Source organism: Eschrichtius robustus, chromosome 8, assembly GCF_028021215.1.
Source record: "Eschrichtius robustus isolate mEscRob2 chromosome 8, mEscRob2.pri, whole genome shotgun sequence".
Taxonomy (NCBI): Eukaryota; Metazoa; Chordata; class Mammalia; order Artiodactyla; family Eschrichtiidae; genus Eschrichtius; species Eschrichtius robustus.
In genome coordinates, this window is record NC_090831.1 from 109744578 (window position 1) to 109766767 (window position 22190).

A 22190-nucleotide genomic window follows, 5' to 3' on the forward strand; every position below is an offset into this window, starting at 1 on the left:
TGGGGATGCCAGAGAGTGGCCCTAAGGATGCCAGAGAGTGGCCCTAAGGAAGGGAGAGCCTGTGGAGGGGGAGGACCCCTGAGCCAACACCCACTGCTCATGGACCCACTCGTTGGCCCACTTTTCCTAATGAGACTCACATGGGCACCAACAGGGCAAAGCAGGTCAACAGAGTAAACCATCTGATCACAGTTCCCTCAAGCCATCAAATCTATAAAGAAATCTTGGAGCCAGAGCTGCCTCGTGACTTACTACCCCACAGTCAGCCGGGGTAACTGGTCAAGATAACATCTGAGAGTGGACCTGCCTGTGTTAAGAGTCCAATGCTGCACAGAGACAGGCAGCAAAGGTTAAGAGCTGAGAGAGTAAATGTGGGGTGAGCAGGTCCAGGACAGAGACAAGCCAAGAGGCTCGGGTGGAGGAGACCGGCATTTAGAAGGAAAAAGAAGGTTGGAGGGACTGGTGGAGGTAGGTGCTAAAATGACCAGGGGTCTAAGGAGACGGTATAATTAGGTCCTCAGCTGCAGAGGACTTGCCAAGCAGTGATGGGACATGACTCCGTTTGCAGCTGTCTAGCAAACGAGTAAAGACAGGGATGTTGGCTGAGCAGCAACAGGAAAAGTAATCAAGAACCACTACACACAGTCCCACAGGCTGTTCGGAGAGAGAATTCTAGAGAGAACCCCAAAGACAAACACCCCAAGTGAGTCCTGGGTGGCAGGTCAGCGGTAAGTGGAAAAGCACAGCTTGTTTCCCGGAAAACTTCGGGCCCTTCCCCAAGGCCACTGCCCACTCTGCTGTGGGATGGGCTCCAGCATAATTGCCCCTCGAGAGGGAAGGTGTCCATGGAGGGAGGTTGGTGATGCGAGAGCTGCTGTGTAGGTGGGAACCCCACAGTCTCTCAGGTAGGAGCTTCTTCCTTGGTATTTCAATTTAGCCTGGACCCTTGAGACTCAAAATATGAGGGGCGGGGCTTCCCTGGTGGCGCAGTGGTTAAGAATCCGCCTGCCAATGCAGGGGAAACAGGTTTGATCCCTGGTCTGGGAAGATCCCACACGCTGTGGAGCAAGTAAGCCCATGTGCCACAGCTACTGAGCCTGCACTCTAGGACCCATGAGCCACAACTACTGAGCCCACGTGCCACAACTACAGAGCCTGCATTCTAGAGCCCACGAGCCACAACTACTGAAGCCCGCGAGCCTAGAGCCCGTGCTCTGCAACAAGAGAAGCCACCGTTATGAGAAGCCCACGCACCGCGACCAAGAGTAGCCCCCTACTCGCCGCAACTAGAGAAAGCCCGCACGCAGCAACGAAGACCCAACGCAGCCATAAATAAATAAATTAATTAATTAAAAAACAAATAAATAAAAAGCAAAAAGGTGAGGGGCCAGGCAGTGTGCAGGGCTGAAGGGCTGAGCTGGAAGACCTGTGTCCCCAGGGTGGCTGGACCTCTGATGTGCAGGCGGGTGACAGGCAATGGGAGCCACAGACGCTTGGAGGAGAAGATATATGTATATTTTTAACTAGGAGAGTGAGAGAATTGGAGCTGTTTTAGATAGATGAGTCTGGCACAATTTACAGGAAATTAAAGTGGGGAGCGCCTTGCAGTGGGGAATTCCGTTACAACCATCCACTGGGGCCCTGAGCCAGGGCAGCGCAGAAGGAAGGAAAGGAAGGTAGGAAGGTTCTGGCCAACGGGTGCGCTGGCCCAGGGTAGGAGGCGCAACTCTCCCGGTTGTGGAGGTGAGATTTACCCACAGCCCGAGAGCACAGCCGCAGGTGGAGCCCATGATACGGCTGTATCAATGAAGGCAGACCTCAGATCAAATCGTGCGCACTCTGGCGAGTTACTTAATTCCTTTCCTCCTGTGTAAAATGGAGGTTGCAGTCTTTACCCCAAAAGGAAACACTGAGGATGACATGAGACGATCAACGTACATAACACAAGGGAAGCACCTAGAACAGTGCCTGGTACCTACGAGGTGTTTGAAGCACAGTAGTTCCCTTCTCATCCTCTTTCCTGCCAGCTTAATTCACAGGGAAATGACCCTTTCCTAAAAGCTAGGTGATCCTTCAAAGAGATCAGAGTCAGGAGGCGTGGATTCTCCATGGACACAGAGCTCTCATCAGTACCTGACTTGAAACGTAAGTCTCTCTCATCCATCCTCATAAACCACCACTGTTTCCATAAGATCAGCAGAGCCCCCAGGACGGCCCCCACGTGCTCCCAGACCTCCTGCTGAGAACGGTGCGGCACCCTCTGGCCCTGTGGGAGTGGCAGGCCACTTCGCCCCTTCCTGCTCATCCTCTGGGTTCTCTACTATGTCAATCAAAACCTCTGGGAGCCAGCAGTCAGGATTTAGAGCTGGGGCCACTTTGGTTCCTGAGCAGGGCTCTGCCCCTTACTATATCACTAAAACTCAACTTGACCTTTAAAAATATTGGTTCCGGTATCCTTGATGGCCCAGAAACAAAGCCCTCGTGTGGCAGGTAGCCTCTAAGATGACCTCAATGACCCCTGCCTCCGGGTATTCCTGCTTTGTGGACGCCCCTCCCCTCAGTGTGGGCTGGACCATGTGACTAGCTTCTAATGAATAGGATGATGCAAAAGTGACAGGATGACACTTCTGAAATTAGCAAAAAGACTGGCTGTCATCATGCTCGCCGTCTCTTGTTGGTTCTCTCTCTCTCAGCTGCCACGTGGTGTGAGCGGCCGTCACGGAGACGCCCACATGGCAAGGGACTGATGTCTCCAGTGAGGACCTGAGGCCTTGTACTGCCACGTGCTTGGTCTTGGAAGAGGATCCTCTCCCAGTCCGTCCTTGAGCCTGGAGACAGTGGCTGCCCCAGCCAACACCTTGACTATAGTCTGTGCGCAACCCTGAGCCAGAGGACCTAGCTACGCCGGGCCTGGAATCCGGCCCCACAGACCCTGTGAGATAAGTGTTGTTTTAAGCCTCTATGTTTCAGAGTCATTTGTTACACATCAATCCATAACCAATACATCTGTGTCCCCTGCGGACAGGATAGAAGGCATGGAGTGAATGCGGGAGACTTGCAGAGCTCTTTTAGAAGTCACTGTGAACGCCTCTATGAGAAACCAAAGCCTCTGGAAAGAGCACCAGGACACCACCAGGAAGTAAGCCCAGTGGCCACATTCACAGGAAGTCACTTGAGAACAAGTAGGAACTATAAGCAGACCCCCAATCAGAGCTTCAGCTGGTGGGCTCTGAGTCAATCTGGCCACCACTGCCTCCCCCATCCGTGGTCCTGTCCTTGCTGAGAGCCGCCACTGGTATCACCATCTGGATTCTATTCTCTTCCCATCCAGAGTCTATCAGCTATGAGCCCAACAGTGCGGGGACCATTTACAGCTGGGGGCCCACCTCCTCCTCTTGCCTTCTGCTTCCTCCCTCTTCCTCTGGTACATCATGTCTTTTATCCTTTCCCATATTTGTTGTCTTGGTTACATGGCCAGACTCCTGATATGCTGCTAGTTTTCATTTTAATGATACGTTCTTGTAAAGCACAATATTTTACTTCAGTTGCATGTGTCACTGGATGAATTCCTCCAGCACGTCTGGCATTTGAGCATCAGCTGACTGAGTGCGCTCTATGATTTGGGGTGTTTCTGCAGCACTTTCTTCAATTTTCATGTCTGCATTTTAATTTATGATCAGGATCATTCTACACAAATGTATATATATACACACACGCACATATGATTCAAAAAAAATGGCACACATGTATCAATTAATCTTGAACTGGCAAAGCTCACCTAAAACCATCTCCTTAAATCATGTGCACTAGCAATGATCATTTGGAAAATAGAACGAAAAATGTTCCCAGGGTAGTATTTTCTGGGGATCTCAAAGTGTGTCTCAAGAGAACACCAGGAGGAGAATGAGTCTAAGCCCCAGCTCTTGGCATCGAACTGCCTTGGGAGGGGCTGCAGCAGATGTGAAATTGGGAGGACACCACCCCAACCCCACTCAGGTCAGCACTGGTGACCACTTGAGATCCCTACCAGGGACCTGCAGGGACAGTGGGTGAGCCTCAGAGCCAAGTAGTGAAAAGTAGCAAAGGATAAGAAAATAGTGCCAGTGAGGACACATTTACACAAAAAGGATGATTGAGTGAGGGCTTGATATTGTTCAAGAATATAAGATATACCCAAGAGGATACTGCCAAGCTTAGCTGGTTTCCATATCTCCTGGGTACAACGTGGACAAAAAGGCCTACGACCTAGCGGAGGAGGTTGAAACGAGGTGGGAGGAGGACCGTGAGAAGTGGACGGGTGGGCACAAGGCGAAGCTGGTCTGAAGGCCAGTCCCAGGATCCCCAGGCTTGAAGGACTGAGGACCCAACAGCTGTCTCTCTGTCCCTGCTCAGATGTGAAGTCAGAGGAAGGAGGGGGCCCCCCTGGAACATCTGCTGTGCTCTTCTGTCTACGACACCCTCATCCTCAGCCTCCCCCTCACTTAACTCACAGGTTAAGATCTATACAGGCTTACTACTTGCAAAACCAGGGGTGGGAAATGCAAAAACATAACACGATGAAAATAACCAAAAAAAAAAAAAAAAAAAAAGAAAAGAAAAAGAAGCTTTGATGGACTTCTCGCATAATGGAAATTGTCCAGCGTTGATTCTTCCATATTTCTCTTCTGCTTGGGTATCTAAACACATGCAAACTGGCCAGCAGCTCTGGTTTGAGAAACTCCTAACATGTCAGAGCAAACTGACCAAACCCTACACCAGGTACACTGCGCCTCTGCTCTGATGGCAGGGCCCTGGGCAAGCTGTAGTTCCAGCTGTATATCTCTACTCGATTTTGTGATGTCTCCAGCCATCTGGAGAGCCTTCCGTGGCATGAATCTCTTTTTAGTTAAAGTTGATTTAAATTTCCAGGTGAATATTAAGGAGAATTCTCAGATACACTGAGGAAGTTGCAGGGCAGGGGCCGCGCATCTCTGATCTGGTATTGCTCTGTGACTCAAGCATTACAGAAACACATACAGCACCCATTCCTGAGAACTTATGTTCAGAACGACACGGCTTCAGGTGGGTCTCCCTCCACCTCTGGCTGGTTGCCTTTCTGGACCCATGGTCAGGGCCTATGGAACATGAGCAAATCAATTTCAAAGAGGCTCAAACAGAGAAAGACAAATATCATATGTATCACTTATGTGTGGAATCTTTAAAAAATAGGATACAAATGAACTTATATACAAAACAGAAATAGAACCACAGACATAGACAACTTATTATTATTACCAAAGGGGGAAAGGCGGGGGAGGAATAAATTAGGAGTTTGAGATTAGCATATACATACTTCTATATATAAAATAGATAACCAATAAGGACCTACTTATTGGCATAGCACAGGGAACTATACTCAATGTTTTGTAATAATCTGTAAGGGAGAAGAATCTGAAAAAAAGAAAAGATAGATAGATAGATACGTATAACTGAATCACTTTGCTGTACACCTGAAGCTAACACAACATTGTAAATCCACTATATTTCAATAAAATAAAATAAAATGTAAAAAAAATTCAAAGAGGCTCAAGAAAAGAAAATTGGGAAGACTGAATTAATCTGCATGACAATTCCCAAGAAGAATGCCTTTGTGTTATCTATTGCTATTGACCCTCCGTGCTGACACACACCCAATTCCTGTCCAGAGGGGCTGGTATGGGGTGGTTTGCCCATGTGCGTGCTCACATGCCCACACACACACATCCTACTACAAGCCAGTAGCAGGGCCCGCCAGGGTTCTGCTTAACCAACATCCACCAAGTGTTCTGCCCCTTCGCGTGAGCAGTTCAGCCTAACAAAACACCCAAGAAAGATGCAATCACAAAATGAAAGGAGCAAGCACACCTCAAGGAGAAGTTTATGATGTTTTGGTTCACAATGAACATTACTCTCCCACTAATGGCAGGCAGTAATTCACTGTTGAACAGCAGCCATAAAATATGATCATTTAGTGGTAAAAATGTAACAGAGACAGAGAAAGCAGGGTGGACTTCTGGCTGGAATATTCAAGCAAAGAGATCTTGTCCTTCTGAGGCAACACTGACCTCGTTACCCCAAGCTGGTTCAAAGTTTTCCAGATTTATACGGACATCTTAAAGCAAATCAGGACGGTGTTTGCCTTAAGAGTCTTCCCTATAGTTGAAACTGCAATAGTCTGTGACTTATTCCTAACTTGCCAGGCACCTCCTGATGACTGGAGCATTTATGTGCCACATTTCTTAACAGCCCACAAAAAAGGATGCCAATGCCAGCTGTAGCACACACACATCAGAAAAAATAAGACGTCCAAATTGGTACTTTCCTCACCTCCTTTCCCCCTGCCTCATGTGATGTGTGCACTAAAGGAGTGAAATTACGGTCATCAGAGACAAGGTTGCAAATGATGGGGACCCACACCTTTCAAACAAAATGAAAAGGCAGTAATTTTGAGGGTAGCCCATGGATAGCTACAGTCTAGCTCCTGGACCCCTGAAACTCACAGCAAACTCTTTTACTCTTAGCAAACCTCCAACCCCCTCCCACCCAGCCTTCCCACCTTGAGTCCCTTGTCATATTGCAGAGAACTCTGCGAGGCCCTTGATACACACGGGAGATTATTACAGGGCTCAGAGAAACCAGCTCTGTAATTACGGCGACAGTGTGATTTCCATTATTCTCGCCCCCTGGTTTCAGTAGCTCACAAAACTTCCTGCTAAGTCCTCCTGCAGTCCCAGAGCTTTTCATGGCTGGGCCTCTGCCCAAAAGGTGAATGGGGTCCTGATAACCTCTGGGAAAAGCAAGGCAGAGTTATTACAAGGAAAGGGGAGTGGTGCTCAGCAAGCAAGGGTGCTGGGAAATTCTATTGTTTAGAAAAAATAAATAAACTGGCCAGTTTCGCTTTTTATTATTTCAAACAACAGACTCGGCGGCCCGGCTTTCCTCTACCAACTCAGACTGTCCCCCTGGGCCAGCTGTGCTGAGTCTGCAGGAGGGTAGCTGAGCTTCAGCTAAACTATTAAAAAGGCTCCCGCTCTGAGCTCGTGGAGCAGAAAGTTTGGCTGCCCTGATGGCCTGGCTTTCCCCAGGAGGGCCCCTGGCTCATTCCCCACCACGTGACCCTCTGGTCTTACCTCTCAAATGTTTATGCTTCACCAGTCCCACTATAGTTCTGGAAATTAACTGTAATGTCCCAGGTGGCTGAAACAGAACTGTTCTTATATAAGCCCTCCCACCCACCCCCCCCCCCCACAAAGTAAAAGATGAGAAAGGCCAGCCCACGGTTTATAAAGTCCCAAGGCTCCCAGTCAGGTGTTGCCTGTCATTGCTGGCCTGGCTGACCTCTGGGGACACTTCAAGGCAAGGCTTTGCCCACAGCCTGCCCCATGAGGGATGTCTGTGTGCGCTTGGCCTGCCCAAGCTCCCGGAGGTGTCCTCAGCCCACACTCATGGAGATGGGCTGCACCTTCACCTCCCATCAGGAGGCCGGCTTCCACAGGGGAGAGGGAGCCAGCCCCCATGAGCCTCTGTCCAGCCTCTGACCAAGAGCACACATTTGCAAGTCGACCGTCTTGGGTTTACGATGCAGCCATGGCCAAGAAACACCTTCCCCCCGCCGCCAAGAGAAAACAACTTTCTGTTCTGTTATATGCACTGAATTTTCAAAGTTTATTTCACTGACACCATATACCAACCAGCTGAGACAATAGCAGAAAAAAAAAAAAAAAAAAACCTTCTACAGGGTCTACTTGGTCTGGCCAGAAAGCGAAGGATCCTCTGGCACCTGGTAGGAAGTTTAGGGGGTGGGCATCTTTCAGCACATTGCAGGAAGTCACCTCTCCCTTGCACTGAGATTGGGCTCAGTGTAGACAAGAGCTAAAGCACCCCAAATTTCCTTGCTTACTTATTTACCCTCAACAGTACTTATTCACCCATCAGAGCAAGCAAAGCAAGTCAAGACATTTCACTGTGTGAACTGTATATGGGAATGCTTTTGGTATTTAGACTTCGCCTTGCCAGCAAATCAAATTCCTTGACTCCTAGTGAAGAATGAAGTCATCTGAGCAACTAACGGAAACATCCCCGCGGTCCCTGCTCTACAGCTCGTGGACTTCCCTCCTCGATTTATACTGAGGTTTATCAGACACAATTTCAGCAAGCTTGGTTATCTGATTTCCTAGCTCACTGAAAGCTGGAAGCCACAGACTGAGGGAGGGAGAAAGGCGCTGATGTGGACCAGCACTTCCTGGCAGCATCTGAAAGTGCTGAGTGACAAGGTACGCTAGGAGAAGAGCCGGGAAGGCTACAGCGATCAAATACAACGCACCTACACCTCCCAGCATCTTCCCTGGGCGTCCGTGAACCCCGTTCAACATGTGAGTAATAATCTAAACGAGAAGGTCAAGGCAGCAAGAAAACATTCAATTGTGTTTAATATATTCTTCACAGAAGGCCGACCATAAAATGTAATTCTTAAAGCTATACGGACGACGGTCAAATTATTTAACTTGACACAGAAGGCAGCGCAGTACAACGAGGTGGGCAATCCCAGATGTGTGGAGCGTTGCCTGCATCCCCCTTGCAGCGTGCCATGGCGTTTCCCCAACATATGTTTCTTCTTCCAGCTGCTACGCATGTAACTGCTCCACACACATCCCCAGCCCCCACACGCTCTGCTCCCCACCTCTCCCTCTCCAGCACCACTGCCTGTTCCACAGAGACGTACACTCTAAAGAAAAAAACAACTGCTGAAATGGGCTGTCACACAGTAGGATGGGAGAACAGGCACAGTCTCTAGATTTGCAGAGAGCATTTCCCCTTGACCTTCAAGCTAACACCCACAAATACAGCAAAGAGAAATTCAAAATTCCGTCTCAGATCAGGCAGTGCCGCTTTATCCATCTGAATCACACAATGTCCAGTTAATTCCAAGGGAAGCCTAATTAAAACAAGCAGGATCTCCACACATGGAGTCATCAATGTTTCCGAGGCAAAAGACTCAAGTATAATTCTCAGCCAACAGAAAACAGGACCTACTGCCTAGAGTCTTAGAAAGGCTTTTAATCCAAGCAAGGAGGGCACCCTATGGGGCCAGCACCAACTCACTGAGATGAGAACCCAAGCAGAGATGGGCGAGAAAATAGTTCTGGATAGATAGGGGCCCCCAACACGGCGGATGGGCCAAGGCCACCCAGTGCCCCTGAAGTCAGCAAGCTTCTGGAGAACGAGGAGAAAACTCACGTCCCCAGATCACACGGTTCGACTCCCCCTAGGGCAGTTCTGTGCCCCCAAAACATGCAGGGTTTCCCCGTTCCATGACTTGGCTCTTAGCCCTAACAGCAACTCCAGCAGGTTCTACACTTTCCTCCGTCGGTTTCCCTGAATGGAGTCCACATGGATGCACCAGCCAGAAGGGCTGAAGCGGGAGGAACAGGCATATCCCTTGCCCCTGTCCATCCTCCGCAACCACCCAGGCCTCATAAAGCTACTGCCTTGGGGCATAAGCCCAAGTTGGACAGAATACACCGTATTTAGAATGGCCTAGCAACCTGGAGATGCACCTCTCAGGAGCACACCAGCCCAACGGAAGAGATGGATCCACACACTCACCCACTGCGAGTCCCACAACAACCCTGCGTGTGAAGGCAGAGAAAGGACAAGAGTATCATTGACGACCTCAACAGCAACACAACTCCTTAGCTCAAACCTGTATCATTGCCAACCAGGTCCAAGGTAGCAAAAGAATGCAAGAGAACATCCAGCCTGGAGGGGGACAGGCTGTCTCCACAAGAACCAAAATGACTACACCTTGTCCTACCTTCTTCAGCTTGCCACTTTTGGTGCCCACGAAGGCCAGAGAATGATTCTTGTAGACGTATGCGATGACAGAAGTCATGCGGTCCTTGTCCTCCGTGAAGACGGGGATGCCACGCACCATCTCAGACACACCCAGGGGGGCGTTCATATCCAGGCCACAGAAGTTGTCATCAATGGTTAAGAGCTGAAAATGAAGAAGGAGAAAAATTAGAGCGAGCACCAGGGCAATGGGTGGAGGTACTGAGTCAGAGAACTCTGGAGCTAGAAGAATCCTTACAGGTGGATCATCTGTTATAAATCCCTCCTTTATTACGTGAAAAACTCAGCTCCAGAGAAACTGGGTAACCTGTCAACAGTCATCTAAGTAGGTTGCAGGACCATGCAAAAAGTCACAGATCCCTGGAGTCTCTTTACACTATACGCCGTGGTCTCTCTGCCCCTCCTCCAACCCCTCCAGGCACCATCTTGGTAGTTTAGATGGTCCATCATCACTATCCCTTGGGAAAGCACTGGGCCAGCACCCATGAGCATGGGCTCCAGACAGCCTTGCTGGGGAGTGAGAGGGGCGAGGTCTCCACATCTACACACTTACTGTTGAGCAGACACACAGACGAGGACTCGAACGTGTGGAACATATAACTAGAAATGTTAACGCATGTGCGACAACACCATGGCAGAGACATGTACAGACAATCGGCTGGGGAAAGGAGGAATGGGAGGAGTGGAAGGTTTGTGGATGAACTCAGCAGGCCACAGGTGCCTCACTGTGTCCCACTTCAGGCTCTCTGCTTCTTTTAGAACACGGCGAAGAAGGGCAGGCAGCCTGACCTTGTCATACCTTCACCAGCATTTCCCAAAGTGTCTTCCATGGAACCCCAGTCCCACAAGATATTCTACCATAAACGGGCTCCTTGGACAAATAATTTTGGGAAACGTACTGAAACGCAGTGCATTCTAACACCATGTAAGACATTCCTAATTGTTACAAGAAGGGTCTGTAAAGTCTTTTTAGGAAGAAATATGTTTAAAATTCTCTCAGCATTTTATTCCCTAAACCACTTTTTTGACCGGAACACCTCTTAGCATCCCTTAAAGAGAATATTTTCCCAGGTACCCTGTGGGACACACTAACCCAACTCTTGCTTCTGACTCTGGGACAATTTCAGGAGTCAGGGAAGCAACAAGAAAAGCCTTTGACCCATTTCCCTGCCCCACCCCACCCCCAGTATTTTCGCTGAAATTCTCCCTGTTTTATTCCAGGCTCCCGAGGGTCACAGCTAGGGACCAGAGGGTCACAGCTAGGGAGTCCTACTGGGGAGTGTAGGTCACAGCTAGGGAGTCCTACTGGGGAGTGTAGAAGACCTTGACAATGGCTGGTGAGGGGCCTCCAGTGCCCTCCACTGAGCAGCTTTGGGTTGGCAAAGATCTCCCCGAGGTGCTAGGATCCTGCACTGGATTTCCCCTTTTTTCTCAGAAGAACTGTGTGCTCTTAGAAGACTCATTCCATCTCCCTGTGCTTTTATTTTCCACTCTATAAAGATGAAGGAAACAACCTCTGCTTTTTGATGAGCTTCCATAAAGCCTATAGAGCTCATGCCTGTAAACGTCTTAGGACTTTGCAGAGAAAGGAGTGAAGTAAAATACAAGGTGTCATTTTTTAAAGGCTTCAATCCAGCCAAAGGAAGAGGCATCTGGAGAACCAGCAGGCAGGCTCTTGCCAGTGGAGCTGCGTGCAAACGGCCAACTCTGCGCTTTCCAGGGATGCGGGGGTTCCCTCAGCTCTCTCCTAGCGGTGCTGTTCATCTCAGGGAAGACAGTGTGCTGAGCACCGACACCCTCCCTCTTATGGTGGTGGGAGCAGCCAGGGCAGGGAGGGAGAGAGCATGGGTGGGCTTGGCAGGCCACGTGCAGAGCAGACGACTGCGCCACGGCTGGCATTGCCTCTGGCCTCTATTGCAGGGTCTGGCCCAACAGCCCGGACCAAACGCACCCCACCCCTTCAAAAACAACTATAGGAGTCAAAGGTGGGAGGAAGCTTTCAAGGTCTAGTCTGATCTTTATGGTTCTTTCCTAAAATGAGGAAATGGGGGCGGGGGGAGACAGAGTGGAGACAGAAAGAGATGGACAGAAGAGAGGAAGGAAAAATCCAGATAAAGGGCAGACACTGTTTTCTCCCTGCTGGACGTAACTGCCGTGACCTGCCAAGCCTTCAGAGGGCAGCATAGGAATCTTCATGGCCTTGCATGTTCCTGCCTCTGGTTCAGAAGGAGTCCTCATCCTGGACTTTCTGGGCCCTGAACTGTGCTGCTGGGACTTCTGCCATTAGCGAAAGGATCTCACCCATTACAACCCATTTTCCAAGTAGGTGAGACCGAATGATTGTCTGCTCCGCACAAGGGGATACTGAGACAGGGAGCGAGGCCGTCCACGCTTTCCACCGTCCCTGGCACAAATACACGCCTCATCGACCTGACAAGGCTCAGGCCGCTCAGCCCCCCGAAACTACATTTCTGAGTGGTCAGTTTCCAAATACCATTCTTCTTCGCTGGGCAGAACACGAGATAAAAACCAACCACGTACAAAAAGAGAGTGTGCATTCAGCCAGTTGCCACATTAAATCCCTGCTTGCTCAGAGGCAGAAAGTCAGGGACTTGCAAGTCTCTGCCACTGCGGCATCTTGCATGTCAAGGGGCCAAGTAAGGAATGTTTTCATCGGCAGGAAGTGAGGAGAGCTCAGCCTGGTGGCCTGGCAGCTAGGACTCTGCTGGTTTCAGCTCATGACAGCTCCCTGCGAGGCCCCATCAGGAGGCAGGTCTCGGGGTCCTCACCTGCACCTGAGAGGTACATCCCCACATTGCCTACCTCGTGGTATTGTCATCAGGCTCAGATGAGGCAAAGGGGACAACTGGGGCTCCTACCGTGGTGCCGAGATTCCAGGGACAATGGCTTCTCGCCCAGGCTCACCCGTGCCTCGACTTCTCCCTCTGAGCGGGGCCCCAGGTGATGAAGAGGTGATGGAGGCCTTTGACCAGGAGCAGCCCGGGTCTGCATGGATGCTGAGGTCCCCTGGCTATGGCGTGGGGCGGGAAGGGGCTTACTCCTCGTTTCCTCAAAGCGGGGGTGATAGGGGAGGGAGTTTTAACATCGAAGTCGGGGGAAAGCACAGGTCTCGCGTTCACGGGCAGCTGAGCTGCTTCCCAGCTGCACATTTTGGCACAAGCTGCTCCTGTCCTCTGGGCCTCACCTTTCCTTGACGGTAAAATAGCAAGACGGGCCTGTCCCAAGGCCTAGGTGAGATACCAGGTGTGAAGACAGCGGCTAAACTGGAGAGCCCTTCATTAAGGTAAGGTGGGATTTCATGTTAATTTTTTTAATGGCAATCCTGCCCAGAACAGAAGTAGGATGGCGGCAGGGAGTGGCCCTTGCACGCCCCCTGCCAGAGCACAGCTCTCTAAGGACACCACCCGCCAAGTTTGAGCTGAAGCCACAGAGTAATTACAGCACTGGGAGGAGAGGAGAGAGGAGGGAGAGTCCCGCAGGGCCCGCAGACCTCGGGGGCTGGGGTGCAGGGAGCAGATGCCGGGCCCCTGGAAGGGAAGGCTAATTGGCGAAAGCCTTCCACGGGTAAGGGTTGGTGCAGGTTCCTGAGCACCCTGGGCAACGGGGGAGGAGAGCCTCTGCTCTGGCCCTGGCCGAGCCCTCCCCTGGGCCCCTTAACAGCAAGATTAGAGCGGCAGCCAGAGGAGCCAGGAAGGGACTGGACTCCGCTGTAAGCAGGAGCCCAGCAGGCCTGCAGGCCCGAATTGCACCTCTCCCCTGCCATTCCACAAACACCCACGGATGAGCTATGGCCACGGCTACAGTGCTTACTCATTAGACAGCAGCTTCATTCTTACCAAGGAAAGAAATTAGGGTCTGCTGCATGGGAATATATGTGGTAGGCAACCCTGTGAATAGACCTCAAGGCCTTAGACAGGGACACACCCTCTGGGGCCCCTTCTGCCCCATCAGGAAGATACCAAATCTGCTTTCCATAACTGTCCTCATGGGGCACCTGGCTTATAAATTAAGATTGGTGATCCACTGGATTCCAGGGACCATGAGCTCAAGGATGGGACCATGTTTTACCCATGTTTGTATCCTTAGCTTGGTTCCTGGTTCACAGTAGGTTAAGACATATACGTTAAATGGATGATGGATGGATGGATGGATAGATGGATAGATGGATGGATGGATGGATGGATGGATGGATGGATGACTAAATAAAGGCTTGAGTCTCACAGTGGCTAGCACTGTGGAACTAGAGTCAGAATGCCTAGGTTTGAATCCCAGCTCCACCATTTAATGCTGTGTGACCTTGGGCAAGTTATTTAACTTCTCTGTGCCCCAGTTTATCATGGGTAGTATAGGGATAATAATAAGAGCATATACTTCCAAGTGCTGTGGTGAGGATCAAATGACTAATACATGTAGAACAATGTCTGGCACTTAGTAAGTGCTAAGAGAGTGTTAGCTCTTATTACTGTTGGTCATCCTTAGACAATTCAGATAACTTTTGTGAGTCTTAGCGTCTTTGGGGAAATTCATGATATCCACCTCATAGAGGTGTGATCAAGATTAAAGGGGTTAATGTTACCAAGATGAAACAGCAAAGGTGGTACTTCCTAAAGATCTATCAGGCCAATGAGGCTGAATGAAGGAGCAGAGAAACAGTCTAAGATCCAGAAGAGTTGCGCTACTCATCAGAAATGCGAATTCTCGGGCCCCGCCCCAGATCTACTGGATCAGAAACTCTGGAGGTGGGACTCAGAGATCTGTATCTTAACCCCTTCCCAGCGCTTTAGTAAGAAGCACTCTCCTAGATCACCACAGGCGTCCCTTCCTTGCTGAGGGTGCCACAGACCGGCCCAGGAGAGAACGGCACGTGATAAGCGTGACCACTGGAGCAGGACCCACTGGACCTGGAGGGAGGGGCCCACGGCAGCCCCCCCGAGCCGAGCAGCCGTGGTGGAGGTGGCGTGGGGAGCCGGAGCTGACACTCCGGATTACAATCTCACAGCTCACCGTGCTTCCCTCGCGCACGGCGGCAAAGGTTACCATGCAATTACGTGTCGCTACGTTCAAATGACGGAGCAGTTACGGTTACTTTACCAATTACAGGGAAATTGCTCCCACTCTGCAGAGAGACTGGCACTCTGAAAAGCTCTATCATCTCCACGAAAAGGGGATTTTAAATGCTGCCAGCATCCTTCCTCCGCGGTCTCCCCAGGCTCCGGGGCAGAGCTGCAAACAGCCACCCGAGGGCCGCCGCAGTGTCTGGTGGTCTCTGTGGAGACCCTCTGAGAAGGGCTGAAGGAGGGGGCAGACCTGGGAGACGATGGGGGCATCACCCTCCGACCCTGCGCCCCACCATCAATCTGACACCTGTGCCAGTCCATCCTGAAGGCCTTGGGTGATGAGGTGGGGCAGGAACCTGATTCTGAAACCACTCCTCCTCCGGTCTAGCGTGGCCCCCAGCCTGGTTCCTGATGCACCCGCCTTGCCAGGTGGAGCTGTTTCAGCCCTGCCCTTCGTTGCCCCACCTTTACAGAAATCCCACCTTGAGTCCTTATTATGGAAAGATCAGAACTAGGCCAGAGCTCAGTGGTCCAAAAGCAGTGCTAATGAGGTAATAAAGGTCACCAGGTCCATCCCCCTGTGGGCCAATTAGCTCAGCTCTGGGACCCGGTCTCTTCCATCGCCACGGGCTGCCCCTCTCACCACCAGCATCCACTGTTTGCAAATATCCCAAACTGATCCAAAGGAGGCCAACCAGATGAGCCTGCAGGGATGGACAAATGCAGCCGCCTCCTCCAACCGGGGGACGCAGCCGCCGACTGCTCTGGGCCGGCAGCTGCAGTCACTGAGCCCAGGATGGAAAATACAAAGTCAGACCTGGTCCTCCCATTGCTCATGGCCAGCTCCTGAAGAGAGAGGAGTCCTTCCATCTGGGAGCAAACGGGCTCTCCAGCCCTCCCTGAAGGCAAAAGTAGCATCCAGCCTCATGCAGAGGAGTCCTGAGCACCCCTGCGCCCACCCCCAAAGCTGGGAGGCCAGACCATTATGGGGGGGAGAAGGCATCAGAGACCCTTCAAGCTCACCCACTGTGGGGCCTTCAGTTGGGCCTTTTTCCATCAAACTTTTGGTCTCTTAGGCTACTGGAACTCCCTGTTTCCATTAGGGGAAACTGAAGCACTAAATGAAGACAACGCTATTTACTGTTCTTCATTTATTACTTTGCTTAAGGATGTTAAGAAGGACCTACTAGGTACCAAACATCAGGTGAGGACCCAACAGTATAAAGATGAAAACATCTCTGTTTCTGCCCCTTTCTCAGTGGGGGAGACAGACCGGGTCCATGACTAGACGAGGCCACGTATGCCCAGCTTCAGTTATGCACCTGGAGCTGTGGGGACAGAGGGCAGGGCCACAACTGCCGGGGGGAGCAGCAGGGTTTCGAGGAAGAAATGACACTGGGGCTCAATTCTGGGTTCTCTGTCCAGGACAGTGCATGGCCAAGCTTTCACACATTGTGCTATTTCAGAGGAAAATGACTCAAGATCTTAGAATTCAACAGCCCCACTTTACAGAAGAGAAAAATTGAGGCTTAGAGAGTGAAATGACCCCTCATGACCTATCAAGTTACTGAGAAGATAGTTACCAGAACCCCAAATTCCCAGACTAGAGGGAAAAACTGGCATTACATGGAGGCTTCCTCCAGGGTGCTAGAGGGTGGCCCCAAAGGAACCGATTCCAGGATCAGGGAACCTACTGTCAGGATGAGAGGCTGCTCTGGAACAGTGCTCGCTTCCTTTTCTGCTGTCCAGGATGAGCCCTCCACCCTTCTGTGATCTCTGGGAGGAACTACCTCTCCCACCCCGACGAGGCCCTTGGCTAGTCATCAGAGCGGGCTTCCTCCTTTCCTGGGCTGACCCATCCCAAAGGCAAGTGAGAGCTGAAGTTTAGAAAAGAAATACAAGTTAGGAGAAAAAGAAGGTGGAAGCCCATGAGGTGCCTGCTGATGTGGAAAAGAAAATGTCTTTAGATTCATGCTCAGCAGTCTCAAACACCTTCCACTAATTAATTACACTTACACACACACACACACACACACACACACACACACACACACACACACACACACACACACACACACACACACACCGGGAGCTGACCAGAGCAGACCTCCGCTGGAAGTGGGGGAATCAGTGAATTACGCATGTGGGATTTCTTCATAAAGGGAGATATTGATCAGGTAAGTGTAGTAGCTCATGTCTACATACAGACCCCAGCTGTAAATCTCTGCAGTACAGGAAGATAATGATCTCCCACTTATTGGGGCCAGATCTCAAATAGAACCGCTGACCCCAAGGTGTTCATCAACGCACCAGGGTCTGATGCCCACTGTGTATGACTCTGTGTGCCGTCTGACGCCAGGGCAGGAGGGAAGCAGAGAGAGCCCTCAGGGAGGTAGGAACCCCGTGGGGAGGCCCTGGTTGGCTTAAGGTTACTCTCGTCAGAAAGCCTGTTACCCCATAAAATAGTCCCACGTTCCTGAGTGCTCGTTTCTACAACAGAGAAAGAGATCCAAAAACTTGGACGATACCACCCTCTGACTGCTTTACCGTTCTGCGTTAACTTTCCTCTCGCTTTTATGATTTCTAACCCTCCCCGAAGCTCTGCCCATGGCCCGTGCTGACCCCAGGTGGTCGAACTCTCTTCAAAGCTGGAGAAGCCCCGATAGAGGTGAAGGTCGGTCCTACACCTCTACATCTGGCTGTGAGCCCAGATGTCAGGAAAGGAGCGAGAAGGAGGCCTCCTACACTTAATTACTAATGCATTATCTCAGAAAGGTTCTTTATTGTGTCTTTTTCAATGAGATTGTAGGGGGAATGAATGTGCAGAGACAGAGAGGGGAAGCCAGCAAACCACAGCCACAGTAACCTAGTTAGACCCAACATGTTATTGAAGGGGCTTCATGAAAATTGTCTTGGGGCTGGAGAAAGAACCCGACAAATCGCACCAAGATTCCCAAGAGCCACGTGCCCTGTTGCTAAGCAACTCAAAAGGGTGGGTACCAAAATACAGGTCATCTACGTGGTCACTCACTCATCATGATAACAAGCTATCCTTCTAATAGGAAACTAATGCCACTAATTTGAGCTGTTTTCCCAAGAGAAGGGCATGAAGCCCAGCACCGTCTCTGCAGTCCAGAGTGTAACCAGTAGCGAGCCGTAGCAATGCACCGCTCCTAGGAGATGCTGAGCAAGGCGGGCCAAGAGCAGCTCCGAGTCAGGATCCCAGGGGTTCAATCCCTGAACCCCTGACCCGCTCCTCATTAGCTCTGCTGCTGAGAGCCCTGCGTTCCTCCCTCTGGTAAGGAGAGAAGGCCACGACACCATGACTGGAGATACAGGCAGGCCAAGCAAAAGAAGCAGGAATGAAAATCCACTAGCCCAGTTCTGCAGGTGATCTCCGTGATGGGACTAGTCCAGAAGCCAAAGCTGGGCCCCTGGAAAAGACCAGGGAAGGCCTTGGAATGGCTCCAAGCAAAACCCACCTGGGTGCTGTCCCTTTCCTTTTGTACCTTAAGCTTCAGAGCTGCCCGTCAAGGGCAAAGAAATCCCACCCAGCCCATCAATCCCACGTTCCCGCTTCTCTCCCTGTCTACTGCAGACAACCTCAGCTGCCACCAGGACTGTAATTGGAGCAGGGCACACCACAATGATTAAGTCTGTGTGTTTTCTAGCGGGCACCGGGAAGCAGTGGTCCCGATCGCCAGACTGAATTATGGGGTAGGTCATTCCCTTGTTAGCAGGAATAAAATTTTATTAGCCCCCCTCTCGTTGCTGTGCATCTTCCCCTCTTTGCTCCTCAGGCCCGAGTGTGGGTCTGGATAATGTTGCCTGCACGCAGGATAAATCAGCTGAACAAATCCCATTATATTTTGGAACACTGAGAGAGACACAGTAATGACACCGAGACTGGGAAAAGATGTGGGCTTTCTTCTCCCCCGCTGATCCCGTTTCATACACATGGACAGCATGCGGGGCCCAATCCACCAGGAAAAAAAAATGTAAATTGAGAGGCCCAATGGAGAACTCCGTGAGTTGTCTTTTTTCCTGCTCTCCACTAACTTTGTTAATGAAATGAAGCAAGCGCCGTGTGCCAACGTGTAGTCATTCCCTTCTGTCTTACAAAAACTAAGGGGCACATGAAGGTGGCAGCAGGGAGGATCTGGCTGGAAATGTATCCTCTCCTTCAAAGGCCTTAACTTAGCATTCATAACACGTGCTGGATGGCAGGGAAGGCGGATGGGGCACGCTCCAGGCCTGGGATTCTGAAAATAACATCTGGGTTAGGCACAGCCCAAATCTCTCAAAAGCAGGTATTGGTGGAGAAAAAATATCAGTATGAAACCACAGCAATATTATTAAGTCTCTTTCTGTCTCATCAGGTGGTTACTGTAACCAAAGGAGACTATACTGATGATGCTATAAGATGTTTCAGTGTTCTACAAATATAAGGTGCTCTGTGACTATCATCATTTATTAATGTCTCTGTATTTCTCTTTCCCTAGGAGTCTCAGCACACTTTATTATAGGGATATTGTTTTATCATCTCCTTCTAGAAGATGAAATGTATAATTTAAAGCAAAAAGGAAACCGCTCACCAGCTCAGTGACCTCTCACGAGCTGGGCCTGGCTGAGACCCAAAGGTCCAAGCTCCCAGGCCTGCATCCCGGCCAAGACGCCACCCTGTGAGGATGACGGGAATTGAAGGAAAGGCCCAGAAATGCAGATCTGGATGGATAAGTCAGGCCAGTCTGTGTGCTGACTGAATGAGAGGCCCGGCTGCCAATCTGGGCTGGGCTGTGGCACACCATCTGGGGTGTGTGTGTGTGTGTGTGTGTGTGTGTGTGTGCGCGCGAGCGTGTGTGTACACGGGAGAGGAATCTCACTGTGTTAGCTGCTGTGTGTAGCGTGGAGGCGTGAGGGAGGATAAACCACAGAAAGAGGGAGCCTCAGGGGCGACTGTGCACAGAGTGTGAGTGCAAGTGAGAGAGTGACACAGAGCAGAGAGAGCGACAGACAGACAGAAATGACGGGGACAGACACCATGAGAAAGTGATTCATATATCCAGAGAGAGGATGCGTGTGCACACGTGGGTGTGTGTACAGGGGTGCACGCCTCTGTGCGGGGCTTCCTGAAGTCGGTCTCTCGGTGTTAGGACACGGCATTGCCGGCCTCACATCCTAACCACTGCTCGGTAGACCCCGCCCTGAGGTCGCGGCAGCTGTCGGTGTTACCGGTCTGCAGATGTGATTCCTGGGTCTCGTCACCCTCCCTGCTGGCCCACTGGGCTCCAGGGTGGTGTCCTGGGAGGTCATGCCCAGCCTAGGAGGCCAGCCTCAAGCCCCTTCCTCTCATCAGGCCCAGCATATCACGCAGGGCTCAGCCACCATCCTGGACCGCAAAGCACCACGTGTACTTGGCTGAGATGCAACTTTAATTGCAGATTCTGCTGGCCAGAGAGAAAGAGGTGGGTGTCCTTTTCACCTGAATACCTGGAACAGGAGCCATCTCAAGGGGAGGGGGGAAAACTTGAGTAAAGACAGGGTCTGTGGTATGGCAGCACCTCCCAACCCACTGCTAAAACACAAGTCTGGAGTACGGGGTCAGTGGGCTGTGAGGGGTGAGGGCCTGGGCTGATGTGGAAGGAGATTGGTGATGTGTGCTGTCACTGGGACTTGAGTGTGGTGTATGCGGTGCATGTTTAATGGTCCCCGTGTGTGTGTGTGTGTGTGTGTGTTAAGTGAGCTGGAGCTGAGGAAGGAGGGATGGGGGAGACAGGAGCAGGGGTTCCTGGTCCGAGAGAGGACTGCCGCTGAGCAGAGAAAGGCCTGCCTTGCGCCACAAACAACAGGACATACCCGTCCAGTCAGAGCTGCACTTCCTGCCGACAGGAAAAGAAAACAGCCTGAGCAGACGGGCAGAAACCGGCCCCCGGAGCCTGCGGTGGCTGCCTGGCCATTCCGGATACGCACTCTGGTGGAGTTTCAGGATCCCAGGCGCCAGACCGAACTGCGTGACCGTCAGGCTGGGCTGGGAGGCCAGCCCGCGTCCAGGGGGTGACCCTGTCTCCTCCCAGGGCTGCCCTGCCGGAGAGCAATGGATATGAGTCACAGCAACAGCACACACAAGCGGGGATCTCCTTTCCCACTCCCCGCTGCTGGATATGAAGCGAAGCTTGGGGTTGAAAATAAAAAGCTCGGTCCCGGGTGCCTCTGTGAACCTTGTGAGACCGAGCAGGGCTGGTGAGTAAACCCTGAACTCAAGCAGGCACCTGGTCTGGCAATGGCTCTCAGTCAGGGGCTTCTGGAAACGTGAGGGGTTTCCTAGTTCCTGCAGCGACTGCGGAGTCCAGCCCCACTGGCACTCAGTGCTCCAGGGCCCAGCAACGCAAACGCCCTGCAATGCCAGACGGCCCTGCGCCGTGAGTCACCCCAGCCCCGCTGCCACCACTGCGTCATGGAGAAACACCAGCGGGAAGAGCACCTGGCCGAGAATTAGGATGCATGGAAGGCTCTAGTCCACCAACTACATGACCTTCGGTGAAATACTTGACTTCTCGGTTCCTCCATCTCCTCAACTGGACAGGATGTCTGCCTTTCCTATTATCCTGAGAACTGCTGAGAGAAGAGGAGGCGATGAAGCCCTTTGTAAACTGTCAGGCACCACACGGACTTCCCAGGGGGATTGCCGGGTGGCTCGGAGGCCACCACCCTCTGCCCCCGCTACTGAGGCTGGACAGGTGTGAGGCGGTCACTCCGATGACAGTCTCTGCCCCATGGACCGACATCTTCTAAGCTCCGCCCCACGGACCGACATCTTCTAAGCTCCGCCCCACGGACCGACATCTTCTAAGTTCTAAGTTCGAGTCTTGATTAAGCAGCTGATTTTTGCTCATCCAGGCTTCTCAGCACTAAAGCTGATGCTGCCTGACTCCTACATCCACTTCTCAACTGGTCCCAAACTTAGGGAAGACTTAAGTGGCATGAGTGACAGTCACTCTCATGACCACAGCCCTCGTTCCCGTCACACAGGCTGTAATGACCCGCTTGGATGCATCTCTCTCCTGGACTCCTAGGCTCCTGGAGACTGATGTCATGTCATGATTCTTGGCACCAACCAGGAGAGGGTACATTGCCAAGGGCCTAATGAGAGTTTCATCCATTCATTAACTCATTTGGAGGCAGAAGGGCTAGTGTCCCGTGAGGTGACCCCAAAGGCTGAAGAAAGGGTGAGGAGATATAGAC

At 51.3% G+C, this 22190-nt stretch overlaps 1 protein-coding gene across 2 annotated transcripts in view; it reads right to left on the minus strand.

Moving 5' to 3' along the window:
- The window catches only part of PLXNA4 (plexin A4), a 445428-nt gene that overhangs the window by 353524 nt on the left and 69714 nt on the right, over positions 1–22190 (minus strand). For both annotated transcript variants that reach the window (XM_068549473.1, XM_068549474.1), the window contains exon 3: positions 9833–10015. In XM_068549473.1, the coding sequence (XP_068405574.1) occupies positions 9833–10015 (183 nt within the window). The remainder of the gene's footprint in view (positions 1–9832; positions 10016–22190) is intronic.